The sequence below is a fragment of the Homarus americanus genome, unplaced genomic scaffold (genome assembly GCF_018991925.1).
Source record: "Homarus americanus isolate GMGI-L3 unplaced genomic scaffold, GMGI_Hamer_2.0 scaffold30108, whole genome shotgun sequence".
Classification (NCBI taxonomy): Eukaryota; Metazoa; Arthropoda; class Malacostraca; order Decapoda; family Nephropidae; genus Homarus; species Homarus americanus.
The window spans coordinates 2,915,715-2,937,202 of NW_024748109.1; the positions used below are offsets into that span (position 1 = coordinate 2,915,715).

Sequence of the window (21,488 nt, forward strand, 5' to 3'; positions counted from 1 at the left end):
GCCGTTTGTAGGAGAATCCACAAGTTCGTCATTGCCACGAAAAGCCAGACCACGCTCTGCTATAAACTTGATAGTGCTCACCACACGTTTGAGCACATTGGTCCAATAAGCACATGCTTCGGTTCTTGTTTTTCCAGCTCCTCGTGAATATGCCCTTGAGTTCTTCCACGATATGTAACTATCCTTACAGCCTCCAAATGAGGCTTTGAAGTTTCATGCTCGGACAAACTTCTGTGGCGTGCTTCCAATCGCAGAAACCAGTAGTGGATAATGCCACATCTTTAGTTGAGAAGAGTTTGCAAACAAAACAGTAAACTTTACCCGTACTGGGTGAGAAACAGAGCCATGGACGATTGATGCATTCCTCCATTTGTTGTTTTTCTAACAAACAATGCTGGCGTACACTTACGGTGAAATGGTGATGGACTTGTACTTTTTCATTTATCTTCTTGAGTCATTGATTTCTTCAATAAATCTTCAGTACAATTTTGTAGGTCACTGGGTTCCTTTTTTGCCCAATAGTCAATCATCTCACTGGTAACTTTATGTGGCCATAAACCAATATCACAGCTCTTTTCACATCTATTTGTTTCATCAGTGACTTTCTGATTTTCTACTGTTTCATCTCTTTGTTTTTCTTCTTCAAATTCTTCATTTGCTTTCTCACCAACCTCCTCTCTAATATCTTTAGTTTTCGTTTCAGCCTCAGGAGTACTTCTTTCATCAACCTCCTTGCTGTTCTCTTTATTCTCAAGACTACTTCCTTCGGTTGTGGTGCTTGCGATGCCGATCCATGTCACTAGTAGTTGTAGACTTGTTTCTCTGTGAGTGAATCTACGCACAGTGGTTCATTCATCCACGAGTGCATGGTTCTTTCTCAAAGGTCCTGGTGTCAAACGGGACTCAAACCTGAATAAAGAAGGAAAAAATATTAATTGAGCGTTAATCTATTCGAATATAATAAAATATTTCATAGAGTTAAACAATACTTGCATGCAGAGATCCCAACTATATTAATCACCTTTACCAAATCCTATCATTCATAAACAGAGCTGCCAAGACAGCTAACATAAAATATATGTAAATATCAATTAAATATCATCTCTGTGTTAAATAAGTTCACCAATCTAGAATTTTAGTAGGAAATATTTGTGGCGGCCTGGTGGAGTTACGGTAAGTGGTGCACAGCGAGTGTTAGGCAATTTGTTCCACTTGTTTATTGCTCTGTGGTTAAGGTTTTTAAAACTTTATTTTTACAATGTTGTGGGCAGGCCCTAGATGGGGGCCCTGGGCGTGCGCCCGGTACGCCCTCCCCATCTTGGACAACACAGCTAAACACGGACTTAAAATGTTGTCATACGATGTGGAAAACCTTGTCATCAAGGCATATAATTAATTCTCATGTAACGCAAAAAATGTCAAAGATCTAAAAGTGGTCTTCGATTTTGTGGAAACAAATTATTCTAAAATGTTGCGCCATGTACCAACCAGATTCCTGACCTTGTTCACTGCTGTTGACAGATTGCTTAAAAATTGGAGAGCAGTAAATTCGCATTTCTTAAGTAAGGGTGAGGCCAATGTCAATCGTGTGATTTGGGATTTCATCAGAGACTCTGAGAATGGAATATCTGATGATGGTGAAGAAATTTCTCTTCTTGAGTTGTATGTGTACTTTGTGCACAACATAATGAGCCAGTGCAACACTGCAATAAAATGTGTGGAAAGGAACAGCTTCCAGGTGACCGAGCTTTAGGAGTTACTGAATAAACTCAGAAAGGAGATCATTAATCGACTCACAGGCTCTGAGGAATCTTCCTCTTAACCAGCAGAATCAGTTCACCAAGGAAGCCAAACAGGTTTACTCACGTATGCTGGACTACATGGAAAATGGTTAGACTTCAGTGAGGACTCATTCTACAGAGTGTGTACGCCCCTTAATTTGGACAAGCCACTTGAGTTGAACCAGCTCTGCAAAATTGCCTCAATCCTAGATATTGAGGTTGATGGGGACGAGCTTTTCACCGAGATTTGCACTTTGAATGAAGTGCTACCCTGCCCTGAGGAATGACAGAGGTCCAGTCATCAGAAACAATGGTTTCATCTCACGAAATGACTCAAGCGAAACAATTAAACTCCTCTGATCTGTGAGTACACTTTTTCAACAAATCCGAGTCCCCAAACTTGCTCAAGATAGTGATCATGTATTTGCAATTCTATCCAGCAATGCATAAGTAGAGTGCATCTTCAGTGTAATGAAAAACCTTTGGACAGAAGAAAGAAATCGTCTCCGAGTGGACATGGTAAGGGTAGAACTGTTGGTTCACTTCAACAATGGTATGAGCTGTGGATAGTTTGGAGCATTTCTCAGAACTGAAGCTGTCAAAGAACTTGTTAGAGCCACAAGAAAAAATATAAAAATCAACCTTACAAGTAAAGAGGTCACTACAAAGGGAGGAAAAAATGAATAGGCCTACTTTTGTTATTTATCTTATTACTGGTGCAAGCTGCTTCTTTTATTATTTTGTTAATTAACATAATTTAAAAAAAAATGTTAAATTTTCATGCCGAAAATAGATTGAATTTACTTAAATTTTGTTTTGTTAAAGTTCGACCTGTAACCCCCCCTTCAGCAGTCTAACACCAACATCCAACATATTCCGTTGACTCCGGTCAGCTCTCAATGGGAATCTGGCAACCCTAAACAGCAGGTATGGGCAAACTTTACATTAGAGTTCATCACTGCTGCCACAACATACTTGAGACAATTAAAACATTGTTTTGTGAGGAAAATACAAAAAATACGAAACACTTGTGTTAATTCCTAGCTTTATTTGTATGTAGCAAGCCTGAATGCTTTATTGTTTTTGTTTGTTTTTCAAGTCAACGCATTTAGATCAGAACAAGGATTCTATACTCGACCAGTGGTTCTCAAACCTTTTCGAGTGAATCCAAATTTTGAACATCTCGGAACTTCACGATCCATTGAATCAAATACAAAAAATGTCTAATCAAATTTATTGTCATATTTGCATGTTACAAAAATCGTTAAGCTAATGTAAGCCATGATTCGGCTTCTCTTTCACCTAGTCCCTTCATGCCATGCATCCGCTTTGCTTGTTTCTCTTTGAAGAATTTACTCTTACAGCGTCAGACAGTGACTGGCAACCCAGCGCTGCCACAGACAAACTCCAGTCTCCACACATGGGAAAACATATCGTACGATAATACTCCATCTCACAATCTCACATCTCCCCCCAAGTTAAAAGGAAATGACAATGTACGTTTGAACTAACGAAAGGAAAACAATGTAGTAATAAAAAACAATAATGCAAGAAAAAAACAAACAATGACATGTTCGTAAGCTTGGAGAGTGAAGAAAAAAATCGAAACTAATTTTACACCACATAGTTAGCCAACCAACCCGGGGGCCTGCGGCCTCTCCCGGGCCTGGCCATGCCCGATTGGAAAGGGGCTGGGGGTGCAAGCAAGGGCGCGGGTACGGAGGGCACCGCAGAAGGGGGCCAGGAGGCATAGCATGGTGCACCACAGGAGTGGTAGGCACAGGGGTGGCGCTGCATCGCAGGTGGCGTCTGTTGCGGATGGACACCCTGCCACTGCCAGTCAACGTGACGGCATACTGCCTGTGAGGGTGGGCTTCCACCACTATGCCCGTCCTGTCCCTGCGTGCCCACAGCTAGGGGAGGCAGCTGGCGGGACACCTCCCCTCGCGACAGAAAGATCCTGTTTTGGGCTTCGGCCAAGCGCACCTCCCTCATATGAAGTGCCCGCCACCAGTGCTGGTCCACCTTATAGTGCTGTCTGGCCACGGGAACGCGGTCGCAGAGCTGGCGGCCGGTGGCAAGTTGGGTGGGCGACTTGTTCACCCCCATACAGGCGTGTTCAGGTACTGGAGGAGGGCCTGGGATGATCCTATCGCAGTCCAGGCTACCCCCTGGACCCAGTGTTATCCCTGAGGAGCTTCTTAGTGGCCTTGACCCCAGCCTATGCCCTGCCATTGGACTGGGGGAAGTGGGCCGACGAGAGCCGCACCTCGACCCCCCATGACTTGAGGAAATCCGTCATCTCACCGCTGGCAAGGTTGGTACCTCCATCCATGGTGATCTGCTCAGGTAACCCCCACCTCGTGAAGTAACTCCGCAGACGGGCAACGATCTTGCCAGAGATGGCCTCGTTGGGGACGTGGGCGATCTCCAGCCAACCTGTGAGTCGGTCAGCATATGCTAGGTACGTGTGGCCCTGCAGGTGGAACAAGTCGGCCACCACCTGTTGAAAGGGATAGTCTGGCGCGGGGTTCAAAACCAACGACTCCAGAGGCTGGGAAGGGGAGTGGGTCTCACAAGCAGCACACCGGGACCGATGATACTGCAGGTCACCCTCCATGTCAGGCCAATAGACAGACTGCCGGGCCCACCTGAGCATTGAGTCGAGGCCCTGGTGCCCCACGTGCAGGTTAACAGTGACCAGGTGGTGGAGGGAATCGGGGATGACAAGGCACACGCAGCCCTGGTCAAAGGTGTAGGTGACCAAACCCGACCACAGCCAACCTGTCCCTCACCGAGAAGCACGAGCGCAGACAGGCCACCTCCTGCGACTTGTGGGGGTGCCATTCGCCCGCCAGCACCCTCGACACTAGAATCTGGTACACTGGGTCGTCCGCAGCCACTTTGCACAAGATGCCTTCGTCCATAGTGATGCATCCATCCTGATCCAGTGCTGCAATTGTGACTGCACACACTGCAGCACACAGGTCCTCCTCTTGGTCCATGTCCTCTGTGTCGCCCTGAGGGAGGGGAAGCGGGATAGGGCGTCAGCTGCACAATTCCGCTTCCCTGGCAAGTACTTGACCGTGAACCGGAACTGTAGGGTCTTCTCCTTGAGCCAGAACAGGCATGGATTTGCCACATCCGTAAGGGCTCTGTCCCCTAGCAAGCCAGCTAAGAGGCGGTGGTCCGTCACCAGAATGAGGTTCGAGCAACCAAGGAGAAACAGCTTGGCCTTGCGCAGGTACCATGCCACCGCCTGGGCCTCCCCTTCAACTGCAGCGTAGCTGGCCTCGGCCGTGCTCAGATGTCGGCTACCGCACAGAGCCAACTGCCACCCTCCCCTGCAGCAGAAGGGCATCTCTGGTGAGGCACAGGCACAGCATTGCTGCAGGATGACGTAGCCGATGCCCTCCCTGCTTCAATCCGTGACAGCTGCCGTAGGCCTGGATTTGTCGCAGTACACCAAGCTGTCCCTGGCCAACTGACAGATGGTGTCCTGGGCCTAGCGAAACTTGAGCTGCAGCTGGTCGTCCCAATACACTCGCTTGCCCACTGGCTTCATGAGGAGCTCACGGAAGGGCTCCATCACAGGTGCAGTGACAAGGAAGGGAGCCAACTGGTTAACCAGGCTGAGCCAGGATCTGATGTCAGTGATTGATGGCTGATCAGGCATGGAGAAGTCCTTGATGGCTGACAGACGTTGGGCAGTGGGCTGGTAGAGGTCCCACCCCAGGAGGAAACCCACAAACTCGGCTTCTCTCCTGCAGAACAAGAACTTTTTTGGTTTCAGTGTGATACCTGTATGAGTGCAGGTCTCCAGAAAATCGTAGGTATGCCAGAACGCCCCTTCACACTGGAGTCATAGAGGAGAGTGTCATCTACACACTTGTACTTGCGGGGCACATCCTGAATAGCGTCGTCCAACCTCTTGGTGTAGGTATCTGGAGCTGAACAATGTCCCATGGGCGTCCTGCAGTATCGAAAATGGCCCCACGGCATGATGAATGTGGTCAGGCGTCTACTCTCCTCCTCCAACTCCACCTGATGAAATCTCCAGAAGGCGTCGGCGACAGTTTTGAACAAGTACACTGGCACCCCGGACACCATGTTGAATGGTGCAAATGTGTGGTGCGTCTCCCTCAGACAGCTTGCATTGAGGCATTGGAAGTCCACAGTGCGCCTGGGCTGACCATTTTTCTTGGCCACCACGACCATTCTGGTGCACCACTCCGCAGCCTCACCAGCAGGCACTGGCTGGATGACACCTCTCCTGAAGTCCTCCTCCAACTGGGCCTTCATCTCTGCTTCCCAGTGTTTCGGAACGGGAGCAGGTGTGTGACAGGCGTAGGGGGTTGCGCCGAACGTCAGGTGGATACAGTGAGGGAGACCAGTCATGACTGGCAGTGAGGACCTCCTGGTGTTGAATACGGTGGATGAAAAGTGCGTGAGCAGCCATGCCTCCAACCTGGCCACATTTTCCTCCAAAGGAGGCAAGGGCATCTCAACTGGCCTCGGAGGGACACGACTGCTCCCAGGTCCAGGGTTCGGAGGTAGGTCGTCGGCAGTGTGCTGCCCCCCTCCATCGCCCACAGCAACCACAGCACGCCTATGGAGCGGGAAATCAACAGGCACCAAGTCGAGGCACTTGCAAGCCTCCAATGACAGGTAGAGGGCCTTGGCTGTCTGCACGAAGTAGACCTCCTGGACGGTGGTCCCCTCGCCCACACTGAGGTGGCAGGGGCAGACCCTTGAGCTGTTTGTGCGCCACGTGTCCCTCAGGCCATTACTGGCCCGAAGTTGCCCCGGACACAAACCGATGTCCTGGAGCAGGGATGGCCCTGCCACACACACCATAGCATCTGTGTCAGCCACAGCCAGCACAGGGGTGGTGGGGGAATTGCCCCCAGCCTGGGTCACGAACACTTGAAGCTTGGGGTGGCAGGATAGCTGGGCTGCTGCCACTGTGACAGCACCTGACACATCCACAGAAGCGCTTAGGGCTGTCTTATTCCTACAACACCTTTTGAAGTGACCAACCTTAGAGCAATTGCGACATGTGGCCCCACTTGCAGGGCAGTTGCTTTTGCCTGAGGCATGTGTCACGCTGCAGTTCCCACAGTGCACGCGACTGGGGTGTCCAGGTAGGGCGGCAGCTACCTCAGACTCACCCGTGACGTCATCACCAACCGCCGCTGCCTCCATGGCTGTTCCCGCCACTGCCTGGCCAGACGTACGACACAATACACCAGCATCTCTCACTGCTGCCTCAAATAACATACACTTGTTTAGCACTTCAACACTATTATAACTCGAGTACCCCTGGAAAATTTCCCTTTTCAACACTGGGTTACTCAGGCCCACCATAACTTTATGTAATAGCATGTACTCAGAGATGTCGGTATCACAGGTGGGACATTTAAATTCACACTCCACTGCCTCTGTGAAGCGTCGTTGAAAGTACCTTTTCATGGGCTCCTCTTCACCTTGTTTGCTGTTGAAAAACTTGTTCCATTTCACAGCTTGGTTTGACGATTGAAGAACCATTCCACTGATGGCGTCCAGGGCTTCCTTGGGCAAAAGCTGCTCCCACTGACAAAATGGGATATCTAGAGTCAATCACCCTTTGGAGTGCAGGGATGCAGTTCAGGCGAATGTGGAGTGTGGCCATCAGCTGTGACCGTCCGTTCAACATCACCCATGACTCCATGGACCGCCTCCACGTCCTGAATGCCGCTGCTGGCATTTCTGCCTCACACTTCTCTGGAGCAACCACTGCTGAGGGCTTCATGGCTGGTGTAGGGCATGACCGTGGCCGCCAGTAGGCAGACGCCATCTGAGCCATCAATGCACTAATGGTCTGCTGCTGGGCGCCGTGGTGTTCCCCGCTGGTGTAGAGATGCCCTGGCGTTCCCTTGAGGGCGTCGAGAATTGTGGACGTGAAGGGGCCATGATGGCGTCCTCATCAAGGCTGTTATGGCGTGTCGGGTCCTGGCATCCTTCTCACTGAGCCATGTGAGAGGTTTGAATAATAGATCAGGTTCTTTGGAGACTTTACTCTTGCAGCGTCAGACATTGACTGGCAACCAGGCGCTGCCACAGACAAACTCCGCCTCCACACATGGGAAAACATATCGTACGATGATACTCCATCTCACAATCTCACAGGAGTCAAAGCTTAAAACTCCTGCTCGCAGAGGTAAGGTCGTGACAACCAGAGCATAAAATGAAATTTTTGGCTCGGCCAAGATTTTACTTTAAGCACGTTTCATGATCCTGGTTTAGCTAGGTAAAAGAAAAAAAAAGCTAAGAATGAAATTTAAGATTTCACTTAAGACTGCTTCGTGATCCAATGCCCTGTGGTGTTTTGGTACCATTAGTCCAGTACCACTGAGTGGTTACTCCTCTCACAAGCATTCTGAGTTTCTGACCCTAATGCAAACCTGCCTGCCTCTTGCAAAACATAACTACTTTGCAATGGAGTCAACTGCTGAGTGGACATATCTGCATTTGTATGTGTCGTTAATGTGACATTGGCACAGCTCACAACATGCAATAGGGCAAGATGAGCAGCCAGAAAATGAATCCAGGGAAAAAAAGGTCACAAGAAAAAAAAGTCACAGAAAAAAGTCTAAGGAAAGTTACAGAAAAAAACCTAACCTAACCTAAAATATGCGTAATGCCATCATATATAAATTGTGTTGTCAATATGTACGTGTCATATATTGTCAGTTAATAAGGGACTTAAAACATTTTTTATTTTATTACTTTAAATGTTTATGATATTAAAATAAAATGTGACTTTATCCTTGCCAAAATTGTGACTTTTTCTGTGACTATTTCCAGAAAACACGTGTGTGGCGTCATTGGCTTGGTGCCTACAGTAACTAAACAGCTCCTGTTGCACTCAGTTGAATGAGTGACCATCACTCATTCAGCTGTGATGTGCCGTCTCAGTCTCACCAAGGCCTTAGATAGAGTTCGGTCAACTCGGTGATATGCGGGTGCCATGTTGTTACTCAGCTGATGAAGTTTGTGCTCGTATCACAGAGGATGATGATAATGATGATGATGTTTATTCAGTAAAATTGTCATTCATATTTACAATTGGATAAGCCTAAGATGACTTTCAACACCTGAGTAACAACATGGCGCCTGGTTGGCCAAACTATCTGCTACTCTGAGCCTCAAGGAAACAAATGCATTAAGTGATCATTTTCACAAGGAAAGAGCGAGAAACTTTCATTACACATTTTTTCTAATACAGTTTTAATTTATGGGCGGAATAGGACATCTCACTATGAAATTACTGCTAGAAATACAATAAAATAAGCGTTAATGTGCACAAAAAACAAAATGGTATGACAATTACCTCTACCCACCTCTCTTAACCACGGAGAAGAAAAGAAGACGAACTATGAAGGCAATTTAACAACAAGGTACTTAATATAAACTAGCAATTCAATAGCAAGGTCCAGTTAATAATAGACTGGTTGAAGGTTCCCATTGTGTACCAGTGATCCAGAAAAAAAAATGGTAGATCACCGCAACCCAATGAAAATCGGCTTGCGGGTAAGCCCACCTTTGGATCGCGACTCATGATTTGAGAACCACTGCCTAAGCCTCTAAGGCTATGTCTTAAACGGTTCTTCTGTGTGGGACCACCAATTTCAACTTTTCAGACGTGTGAATAAATTAGACAACGTTGGTGTACAGTACTGTAATTTGGACCTCATTTTTTAAATATTGCCGAGTAATTGAACATCACCAAAAATGTCCAAATGATCACAAAGTCCAAAGTGAAGGGAAAATTAGAGAGGTTCAAGTGAATGTCTAAGAAAGAATAGGCATTGATCATCATCATCATTTTACAACCATTATCTACACTTGTGTGGGTTTGCAGAGGCTTTATCTGATGGCAGTTCTCCATGTGGGATGGTTACTACTCTCTTGTAATCTCTTTTGTCACATTACCATTCTCATTTCAGTTCACTGAAGTCTACTTATGTCATCCTCATTATTTGGCCATGTTTCACTACCATACAACATCACACTTCTCACAGAAGCCGAATACGTTCTCCTTTTCACTTGGAGAGAAGGTCCTCTTGCCGTCAATAAAGGCTGTAGCTCCCTAAACTTTCTCCGTCCACTTCCTTCTTTTGCAATTGAGCAGGCTTCAGCAGTCCCACTGTTATTGTCAATGAACATGTCATCCAGGTAACAGAACTCATCGACACAGTCTGAGAACATGTTGAGTTTCTCTAGCCTTGCTGTGGGCACAAGGTTACTTGCACGTACATAGCATTTAATATCATGAACATTTTCAGCCTTGCTGGACATTATTGCAGTTTCACTCCCAATTGGGTTAGATAAATTTTGGGTTCACCAAAAGTTATCTCGACAATTGCAACAACCTTTTCTAATACCACTTTCTTTGCAAATGGATAATAACCAAGATGGTAAATTCATGTAAAATATTGCAGGGCCATTAGGGTTGATTTTATCTCTACAAACTCCATAAAATTGTGACTATGAGAGACATCTAGTGGTTTACTCGAGTTAAAATGTTACTATCAGATACATCTGGTGGGCCTAAAAGGACCAATCACAAAGCTTTGTAGCTTTGATTGCATTGTCTTTGTAGGTTAGGTTAGATTAGGTTAAGTTAGGTTAGGCTGGGTTAGATTTTGGTTATGTTTGGTTTTGGTTAAGTTAAGTTAAGTTAGGCTTTGGTTAGGTTATGTTTGGTTAGTTTAGGTTACTTTAAATTTGGGTAAATATTTAGAAGTTGCTAACACTTACTTATATATTGAGTCATATAAGGAGAGAGAAAAGAAAACTACAAATAATTTATTCTATCACATTTCTGTCAGAAATACTGTATATATTTTAAGAGTATTTTAAACGATAAAATTACCAACAATATTACTTGTTTAAAGTGGGCAGGGCTTTGAAGTAGAGGGAAAATATGGGGTAAAATACTAGAAAAAAAAAACAGTAACAAACTTTTGAAAATTTGACCTGACATTCCCCAACCTTTAAAAACACTAACACTATAGTTTAACTCATTCATGTTTTGTGTTCAGTAAGTGATGGCGTTGCATTTGGTTTTCAGTATGTGTTGGTGTTGTTTTCAGTGCTCAGATGAGGAGGGACCCATAAATTCATAAGTGAATCTTCACATTTTTACAAGTTAGGAAACATTAGGTAAGGTTTTCAAAGGTTCGTTGGTGTTCTTTTTAAGTATTTTACGTCACATTTTTGCTGTAGTTCAAAGCCCTGTTCACTTTCAACAACTAATATTGTGGGTAATTTTATCGGTTAAAATACTCAAAAAATATAAATTTACGACGGAAATGTTAGATAATAATTTATTTTTACTTTTTTCTTTCTCCCTTTATAAGTCTCAATATATAAGTAGGTGTTGGCATCTTCTAAATATTAGCCGAGATTAGCTTCCGTTTTTGTTCTCCCACCCAAAATCCTGAATTCTCATGGGTTCCTCACGATTGATGGAGGGGGTGGGGGGTGATAAATAACAATAACACAGCTTGGCCTGGTAAGGGGATGTAGCTACACAGACAGTCTAACTTGGTGACCTGCCAAGTCCACAGACACCACCGTCGGGTCGAGACCTATTCAGGTGCTGCTCCTGCTGAGCGGCGGCCCCCCTTGGCCAATGTTCGGCCCATTCCCCAAGTCCCTCTCCCCAACCCATCCTCACCACCGGGATATCTACATAATCAAAAGTTTCGGAAAGAAGTGGAACCAGTGTTGAGCAGTGTTTAAGCCAGTGAATTCAGCACTAGACAGTACCAGTGAGAGCCGTGACCCACCTGTGAGATAAGCACCCCTGGGAACTGACCGCCATCTTGTGACCAGGTGCTAATCAGTCCACAATGGGAACAATAGTGGGTCGGCTTCACACCTGACTACGAGATAACACAACACCACCCAGCAGGGCGAGGTACTGTGACACCACCGGGTGTCCCCATGACCAAGTGAGGTTCTTCATATCAACACCCGAGGACGAGTTACTGCACCACGTGAACACCACACCACCTGGTGTCTCCATGACCAGCCCATGCCCGGGCCATCAACTGTAAACTATAATAATTTGTATGTTCAATCATTGTTCCTTCTTTCAATAATGAAAGCTTTTGTTAAACGACCCACCCACCCCATGTCTTTGTATGTAAAAAGTCATTTTTGTCCAATGTATATTTTTAGCCTTTGGGCTGCAGAACTTTTTCAATAAACCGTTAAATATTATTATTACTTCACTTCACACACATACACATTCATGCTATTCATTTTCTTGTTTTATAGCAATGTGCCATCTCCACCATGTACTGTAAAATTTATATTAGTAAAACCCTCTTAATCCAAACTCTCTTTATCTGGACTAATTTCTGTTAATTAAGATTGAGTCTAGATTAACATGAAAGTCCAGATCTACCCACATGGTGGCAAAAATAAACAAACACTTTTGAATCACGAATCTGCAGTATAATATATAAATAATATAATTCTTGTACATACAGGACATACAGTACAGTATTTACTACAAAGTTGGTGATGCTGTTGATGGTTGAATTTTAAAGTCATATTTCACCATCAAAACTTTTGCAGACACACCTTTCTAATGAGCTTTCAGAACTTCTAGCTTGTCATTTAAGCTAAACTTCTTTCTGGCCCTCTTTTGATGTTGTCTTGCCTTTGGATGCCATGGTAATTAGTCCACAACGTCACAAATTGTCCACAGGAGTTAAGAAACACACACATGAGTGCTGTAGCAGCATGACTGGCTAATAGCAAAGCAGTTGGGGCTCGCATTCATGTGCACCAGATGGCAATCCGGATTGCCATACGGATTTTCTTGGTTAATCCAGACTTTTTCTACATAAAAAAAACCCTCTCTAGAAATCGTTTTGTCTATACTGTACTGAATTTCCTCTCAATTAATCCAGATTAAGAGGGTTTTTCTATTTAATTTATATTAAGCTATTTTATATGAATTTGACTCGAATTTACAGTAATTACAGTGATCCCTCGGTTAACGAATTACCTTCCATAAGATTCTTAACTTCGGTTAATGAGCATTCCCTCGATTAACAAATTCCTTACGAGCACCCCTCAACATGTTTTCACTTGCACACTAGCTGTCGTATTAGTCCGCCAATACAGTAATCGGTTCTAGGGCTTAAATTCCTTACTATTTTAGTAAATATCAAGACGTTTGTACTATTCAATAATTTTAAAAGTCTTGCATCAAATGTTTTAGTCATTTTAACAATTATTTAACATAATTTAAGTACAGGGAAACTAGTTTTTAGCGCGCCAAACAGCCTGTCAACACACCAAGCAGGCGTCAGTCTCTGCGTCTTTTCAGTGGAGGTAACATTTTGCTTCAGACTCTCTTCAACATAAACGCTTTTTTTTCTGTTTCCAGTCAAATTATTGGTCATTTTGAAATTTATTTTACATATTGACAATATATAATGCAGTGCAGTGTTGATTTAAAGAAAATGATCTTGAATTACACCAAGTGAACTAAAATTTTATGGGTAAAATGGCGCCATGGGGTGGCTTCTCTTCCACCCCAATGCCTTCTCTTCTCCCTTCTCCTCCACCCCCATTCTAATTCCCATCATCATCATCATCCAGGAGCCTTCTACATACACACCTCAAAGTAAGTGTACTTTACTACCTTTTTTGTTGACTTTAGGCAATTTTCGGTGAGTTGGAACCAATTACCCAAAACCCATTGAAAAAATGGTTTCGGTTAACGAGTAACCTTCTGGAATGAATTGTGCTCATTAACCGAGGGGCCACTGTACCTGTAAATGCACAATACAGGTATTGTTTAGTGAAGGAACAGGCAACGAAGGCTTTGACGAGTGTTATCCGCGGCCATGGAACCCAACCCCCCATTTCCCATAAGCTTTTAGTCTTGCCAACCCTCCCAAGGTTAATGAGGAAATACTGTATATTGTAGTACAGTACAGGCACTATTCCCTGATGTTCTTTCTCTTATATTTCAGCCATCCAAATATAATTAAAATATACTGTAAGCCTGGGCTGAAACAAGTAAGCAGTCTGTTTGCTGCCACAATACAGTATCTAATAAAAATTATTTGAACTATACACGTTCATCACAAAATTTTCCATACATAATATCTTGTATCATAAAATCACACACATCAAATGGTACAGGTATTTTGTTTTTGTGAGTCAGAAAGCAGTTAGAATGTTCAAATAAATTTTCACATGAGGAAAATAGATATTAAACTTATGAAAATTCTAAATCATCATCATCACTATATTTTGCAAACTAACATAGCTGTATGCCACTACAAAGGTATTAACTTCTTCAAGACAACTTCACCAGATTATCTTTTAGTTCACTGTTTACCTTTTACAAATCATGTGTCAGATAATACATATAAGGAATATATAAAAGAAACAGACCAATAAATTACAATAAAATCTGTATATTTCAGAACAGTCAACAGGGAATTTGTATAGAGCACAAAGCAATAACATCCACAGAACATACTTATGTTGCATGTCGAGGGATACTGCTACAATGAAATGTAAAGACAATATATGACGACACAGAAAGAGGGCTTGATAAAACAAAGGAATGAAAACTAAATACATCAGGTAGTCATCTCTTAGACATCTAACACTTTATCCCTGATACTCTCTCTCCTGTGCTGGGAAACCTTTGAATAATCTTGGACACACTGGTTGATCCCTCAAACAACTTTCAATGCACACTGAAACCATTAATTCAGCAAGTTATATGCTAAAAGTTATGGCATTTCTTCTTGTAAAAATCATTAAAAGCATTGTCTTTCTTATTAAAGTCTTGGTGCATCTCTTAATTCGACACAAACAGAGAACTTTTAATTTATCTAGTAACTGACTTCCTGGTGCTATTCCAAATACAAAGAAACTAAAAAATTCTTCAAATTAGTGTACAGCACAGCATCGACTATCCATTATTATCATATTAAACAGCAATTGAATGTATCTCACATCTAAAAAACTGATAACAACAGGAGAACAGGGATACAGCAATGCTAAATTGATTATAACAGATATGAGTGAACCCCTCTTGATGGCTCCAAGGGTGGCATGAACAAAGTACAAGGAATTCATGATCTGAGTCAAACAACTATGTACAGTTAAAATGAAACCTCTATTTACAAATGTTTATATTGCTGGAATCTAAGACAAAATTAAGTGATAATCAAAATAACTAAAGATAACTGCTTTTATATCTTCCTAAATGGTTTTCTATTTTGATTATATTTTCTCTCTTAAATAGCTTTCTATTTTGCTGAACAATCATATCAACAAAAATGATGGGAGTGGTAAAATTACATTTCCAGTCTATAGTTACAGCCACCAGACAAGGTTTTTAACTGTTTATCATGGATAGTCGATGCTCCCCTGTAATTCACAATAACAAAGGCAGAAAAATAAATATTAACTATAGATTACATTTTAACATATGATTAATGGAAGATGATGTCACAAATGAATTGCTGATTTTCAACTTTAAAACCATGGCATCCAAAAAGCATACCAATTACAAATCTATTTTGCTATAATAAAATATAAAAGCATTACCCAAAAATTTCAACTAGGTATATCAAGTTGTTCACACTGTTTTGAGCTTGGTAACATCCTATAATGCATTACATCTGAAGGAAAAAAAAAAAAAAAAAAAGCATGAATACCTTAAATAGGATATACTGTACATGGACATAGAAATCCCTGTAAATATATTAAGCTGAAAACATATTGGGATTCAAAAAATATTACGGAAAATAGAGTAATCATTTTATATCACTTAAGAATTGGAATCAAATATTTGTAGCAGCATTATTTATGACTATGATGATAACTGGGCTTACCACCATATAAATGTTGGCTAGTCATTGTCCATTTACTAGAAAACATGTTTATACTTCACACAACACTCATAACACTACATCATTTCTTTATAAGTTGATATCCTTAATCCATATTTTCTTTGAAATCAGAGATAGCATATGGTTACTGCTATACATCGAAGTACAACTAGTCCAGCTGCTCACAATACAATTAACTGTCCATGTATGAGATTTAATGTATACAACAATTTTAATAATTTTTCCCCAAGCATAACATTCAACCACAAGATGTGATGAGCAACATGGTAAGGTAAGACAAGCACAGGAACAGCCTAATTATAGGCATGTCAAGAAGAGTGTAATATTGCAATTAATAAATAAGAATGTGAAGGATTTCATCCAAATGAATGGCATGTCTTTGAACACTGAAGATAAACACCAAAGTTGTAATTCCTCTAATGTGTGGACTTGCAGTCATCAGAGAGCACGATACATGTAAGCACAGTAGCACAACAGTACAGAAGATGCATTATTTGGCACACACATAACAACCAGAAGACTTTTTGTGCACAGCTGCACTTCCAAAGCCATGCAGCATATAATACAGTATGCTGAAATCACCTTTAATGATACTTGGCTTTAGAAAATGCAATGAAACATAAAATAAGTCATTGAAGTGCATATTCACTTGGAATTACTACACCAAACAGATTCATACCCCTTTGGCAACAGAGAACCATATTTTGGAAAGCTAATGATAGTATAAATGTAATCATAGTGTGCAAGGTAACTTTTAAGAGGGGAATGAATTTCTTCTCTTAAATAATGAGTCATCCTTTGAGGATCAGTATTGCAGACTTTCTTTAGATAATATAAAATATGTGCTTTTGATGTGCTTGCTTTATCATCCTAAAAATTCAGGCAACTGATAAACCATAATTAAATATAAATGCAAACTTTAGGACTTGTTGGAAAGAAAAGTTTCTGATATCTTCAACAACCAGAACTGCATCTTACACAGGTTTATTTAGCAAGCTTATCCAAAATATTATTCAACACAAAAGTATCAATGAGAATGACACATACCATGTTGTACATTCTCAAAAAATTGTTGAGTTAAATATCAAAGGATTCTTGAGGAAGATAAAAATAAACTTCAACCAATGTTCAAGCAGAATTAGCACTTCTGCATATATGAAAATACATTAATCGGATTGAAAATTATCTTCTGAATTGGAACCACTACCTACTATTTTTCCACAACATTTGAGAGGCTAATGATATTTGAGCAGTACTGATTTTGAATTTGCTGACTACTAAATTACCAGTTACATGATAAGTGTCTGCTTATTTGTTTCAGAGTAGAGGTCAGGCAATGCCACAGAACATGTACAGTATATATATATTACTGTACAGTACCATGAAAACCTGTTGAGGCAATCTATCTTGAAGCATCACAATATCATTATATAACAGCCAGCATTGCAGAAGTGTAAATGTTTTCTTTTACTTTCAAAAGCAGAGTACATAGTTAATAGACCTCAAATTAAAGAACCAATTACATTTAAAAAAATGTTTATGTAATTCATGGACAGTAATTTATAATACAGTACAAATTTTCTTAATGGATCACTCATCAAAACTACTGGATAGTCATATCAAAAGTAGTGCCATCTAAAGGAAAAAAAATGGCCCTCATGAAGATTTTTTAACTTTAAACCAGTAAGGGAAACACCACGATGTATATGCAGGCCTGTAAAGAAGACATCTGAGAAAAAATTATGAATATGGACAAATTGCTCACTTGAGGATGACGAGAAAGAAATGCTTATTACAGTATAAGATTCCCTTTTTCAACTATAACCAATAAGGATCACTCTCCTGTCTCATTACTGTATATTGTCTATAAACATTATTCACATTCTAGAAATAAGGAAAAATACAGTATTTAATTAGCTGTCATGAAGCAAAAATGAAAATTGAGTGAATCATCAAAATAGAATTGGAAAATATTTCACCTCACTAGATACAGTTGAAAAACAGAACACTATCTCACTTTGGAATGTATAAACAATATTAAATGTTGAAATTCTTAGGAAAAAATTGCATTGAGATGCATTGGTGATTTTTATAATTGGACTGGAGTGCTTTATTCTCTGTGTGGTCACATCAGGTACAGCTTCAGAACCACTTATATATTTACATGTTCTGATACACAAATATAATCTTATCAGGAATTTATAGCCCTCTAAGCTTCAGCAATGACATTCCCAACACCAATGCATTCAAGTGCTCTCTCAGAGCAAGACAAGAGGAATTAATTTTTGTAAATCTCATTTGAAAACTGTAGAGGCTTTACACGAGGTTCGACACAAAAAACGAGACTGATGCTGTAACTTTTTATTTACCAAATTAAGAAAATCAACTGTGATTGCCTTCAAAGTAATTACCTTCTTTGTTGAAACACAGCTGCATACGATGCTGCCACAGTTCAAAGAAATTCCGCAGATCAAGTTCTGTAAGGCTGTTGAGGAGCTCCGTCGTTTTTGCTTTCACCTCTTCTACCGACAAAAAATTGGTTCCTTTGAGCACTGACTTGATCTTTGGGAAGAGGTAGAAGTCGCAGGGAGCCAGGTCTGGCAAATAGGGTGGATGCTCAAGCAGTGATGTTTTTATTGGCTAAAAACTGCTTCACAGACACAGGGTTGTGGGCTGGCGCGTTGTTCATCTGACAGCAATTTTGGAACCATTTTTGCACAAACCTTTGTCATGTGCAATTCTTCCGTTAGAATGTGTCGAACACTTTCTTTGTCTAAATTAACTTTCTCGGCTATTGCTTGAACACCCAACCTAATCACATCTCACACTTTTTCAGTGTTGTCATCGGTAAGTGCTGTGAGTGGAAAGCCTGGGCGGTTATCATCTTCCGAAAATCGTTTGTGCCATTCAAAACCGCGAGCACGAGACATGCAATCTTCACCATAAGCCTCAGTCAATAATTGAAAAGCTTCCATCAAGGATTTCTTAAGTTTAACGAGAAACTTGATGTTAACTCGTTGCTCAGTTTTGCAGTCCGACATTTTCCGACGGAGCATAAGAACACTTCTATACTTCAACATGTGTCCACTTGTACTGAGTGAAGCTATCGAGTTGAGCCTTGTCACACTGTGACAGGTTAAAGCATGTTCAATAACCGTCTGTTTGTCCCTCCCCTACCACTCTTGGTTCCCGAGTTATAGGGTCAGTCTCGTTATTTTTGTGTCGGACATCGTAGTTCTAGTAACTAATAACCAAAAATGCAGTTGACTAGCAATGCAATCTGCAGCAGATTCAGACGAGACAATAGTAGCAAATGATTTTTATCTGATTTTAGAGCTCATCTTCATTTCAATAAAAATTACAGCTTCGTCTTCTGTTAAACTCGTTATCAGTAGGCCCAGCCTGTCAATATTTGTACAAAAATTTATCAGCAACTCAGAGACAGTCCACTTGTTCAGAGCAGAAAGGTCCTGCAAATTTCAGTAAATAACTAGTACATGGAGAGATATTTATTTTGTCCATTTAAGGTTTCTCTAACACTTTTAAAAGTTAGGAATTTAACAGAACTGACCCAAACAGAAACCAGAAACATAGCTCATGAGAAACTCTTTCTACTCTGAACTTTTTTGTCAGGTGGCCCGTGGTGGCATAGAGGGGCGTGGTGCAGCAGCAGGAGAAGAGAAAGCTGCACTGGCACCAACTGGAGCAGTAGGAAAACTAATGGGAGGTGTAGGAAAGGTGGGGGATGTAGGTGTCGTTGGGGACATCGTGGCAGATTTTGTCTTCTTCTCTTTCACAGCCGGAGGAACATTTTCATAGATCTGCTTCAGAACTTCATCAGGAGGCCTATGAAACACAAAATAAAGACTTTACTGTACTATAAATCAGAAAAAACAATAAAATCAAGTCAATTCATTTTCTTAAATAATACCCATACAATAATTTAAAAAAGGTGTAGCCAGAAAAAAAAATTCTGTCTGAAGGGATATACTTGTACAGTATAATACAGTACAGGTATGGGACCATTTATCGGGCAAGCTTGGGACCTGGGGCCTGCCTGATAGGGGGTTCTTCTGGAATTTGGAGCGTAAGGCCTAAAATGTAAAAAAATTTGAGTAACTGGCTGTGAAGACTGTACGTACTGGCTTCAACTGTACATTGTAACATTAAAACATAAAATTGTAGGCAAATAAACAGCAATAACAAAAGCATTTAAATAGTACAGTACAGGTATCCCTTGAGATACGAATGGGTTAGGTTTAAAAAACATTCATTAGGTGAACTTTCGGATCTCGAATAGAAAAACTTAGGGGAAAAATCGGGATCAGTTCCCGAATGACAAAAATACCCCCCTCAACACGAACTCGGTACACAAACGAATAAAAACCTAACTAACTAATGATAATAGTACACAACTGCAATACTGTAATTTACTACCCAATACATTAAAAACATTAATAAATACTATCTTGATGAAAATATGCAGCTAAAACCATTGAGGAAACGCTGAATCAAAGTTTAACACAGCCGTTAGTGGCGCCATTTGCATTGCCGCTGGCTGCCCTCAAGGATTGCCATAGCAACCAGTCTGGCCACCTCTGCTGATCTGCAACGCTCCCTACCCCGCTCTCACATACAAACAAACAAATGTTTATTCTCTTTAAGTTTTGACCTTATGATACTTATTTCTTTTACCCTTTTTGCACATTATGTTCATTGGATTGTGTGTGCATGAAATAGAGCAAAAAAAGTGAAGAAAGTTGAGTTTATTTATCTAAAACTACGAGTTGAAAAATAATCATAACTCTTCCCAGGTCATCCTGTTAACTTTTGCTGGTGCATGAAGAAATATTTATTTTCTTTATGTGTGTGTAATTTGAATTTTTTTTGGGATCCAAATTCGCAGAAGAGGGAAAAGCTTTCATAACACAAAATAGTTTTGTCAATTTAGGAAATTCATATACAGTACTGTACTGTAAGCGAAGTTTTGTATCTTGAGAGATACCTGTAGTAATGAAATCATAAAAAGAGCAAATATGATACAAATTAGTATACAAAATGCATTTCATTTGCCTTAGCAATGTAACGGCATCCCTAGCAATGGTGCTCCATCACGGACCATTCTCAGACTCACCACACACCTTCCCGGACGTAAACCCGTAGATACATAAAACTTTATATTTTATGGTAATTATTTCTTTTATTTCTATTTGCACTTTCTGTATGTAGGATCGTGTGTGCATGTAATGCAATGGGAAAAAAAAATACTTTATGCCTTATGATAATTTTTTTCACTTCTGTATGTAAGACTGTGTGTGTGTATGTAACTAAGCAAAGAAACTGAAGAAAATTACTGTATATATATATATTCATCGAAAATTACAAGTTGAAAAATAACCATAACATAACATATGGCTCACAGGTGGGGAGTGCTGAAAAATATTCGCAATCGGACCGGGAATTACTTTTGGCAGTCATTTTAAATTTTTAATCTACAACATAGCCAGTATTTGGAGTGTTGTGGATACTGTAGAGGGATGCCAGATAAATGACCCCATACCTGTGTGTATGTGTGTGCACAGTATATAAATATACAGTCATTTCTGCTACAACGCGTGTTTTGTCAACGCGAATTGGCTATAACGCGATTGATGAATAGAAGAACGATATTTGTAAAACGCGAACGTGTGTTGGCTGTAACGCGATTCCACTTGAACGTTTTAAGTGTACTGTCGCTTGGCGCGGGGTTATTGAAAGAAGA

The 21,488-nt window shown here is 41.2% G+C and overlaps 1 protein-coding gene across 10 annotated transcripts in view; it reads right to left on the reverse strand.

Annotated features, from left to right (window-relative positions):
* Window positions 1-14,255: 14,255 nt before the first annotated feature.
* Window positions 14,256-21,488, reverse strand: part of LOC121880031 (tyrosine-protein phosphatase non-receptor type 11-like) — a 118,252-nt gene continuing 111,019 nt past the window's right edge. For 9 of the 10 annotated variants that reach the window (XM_042387012.1, XM_042387021.1, XM_042387013.1 and 6 more), the window contains one exon: window positions 14,256-19,573. In XM_042387012.1, coding sequence (XP_042242946.1) covers window positions 19,357-19,573 — 217 coding nt within the window. In that variant the 3' untranslated portion in view covers window positions 14,256-19,356. The remainder of the gene's footprint in view (window positions 19,574-21,488) is intronic. The other variant, XM_042387020.1, reaches the window with a different exon arrangement.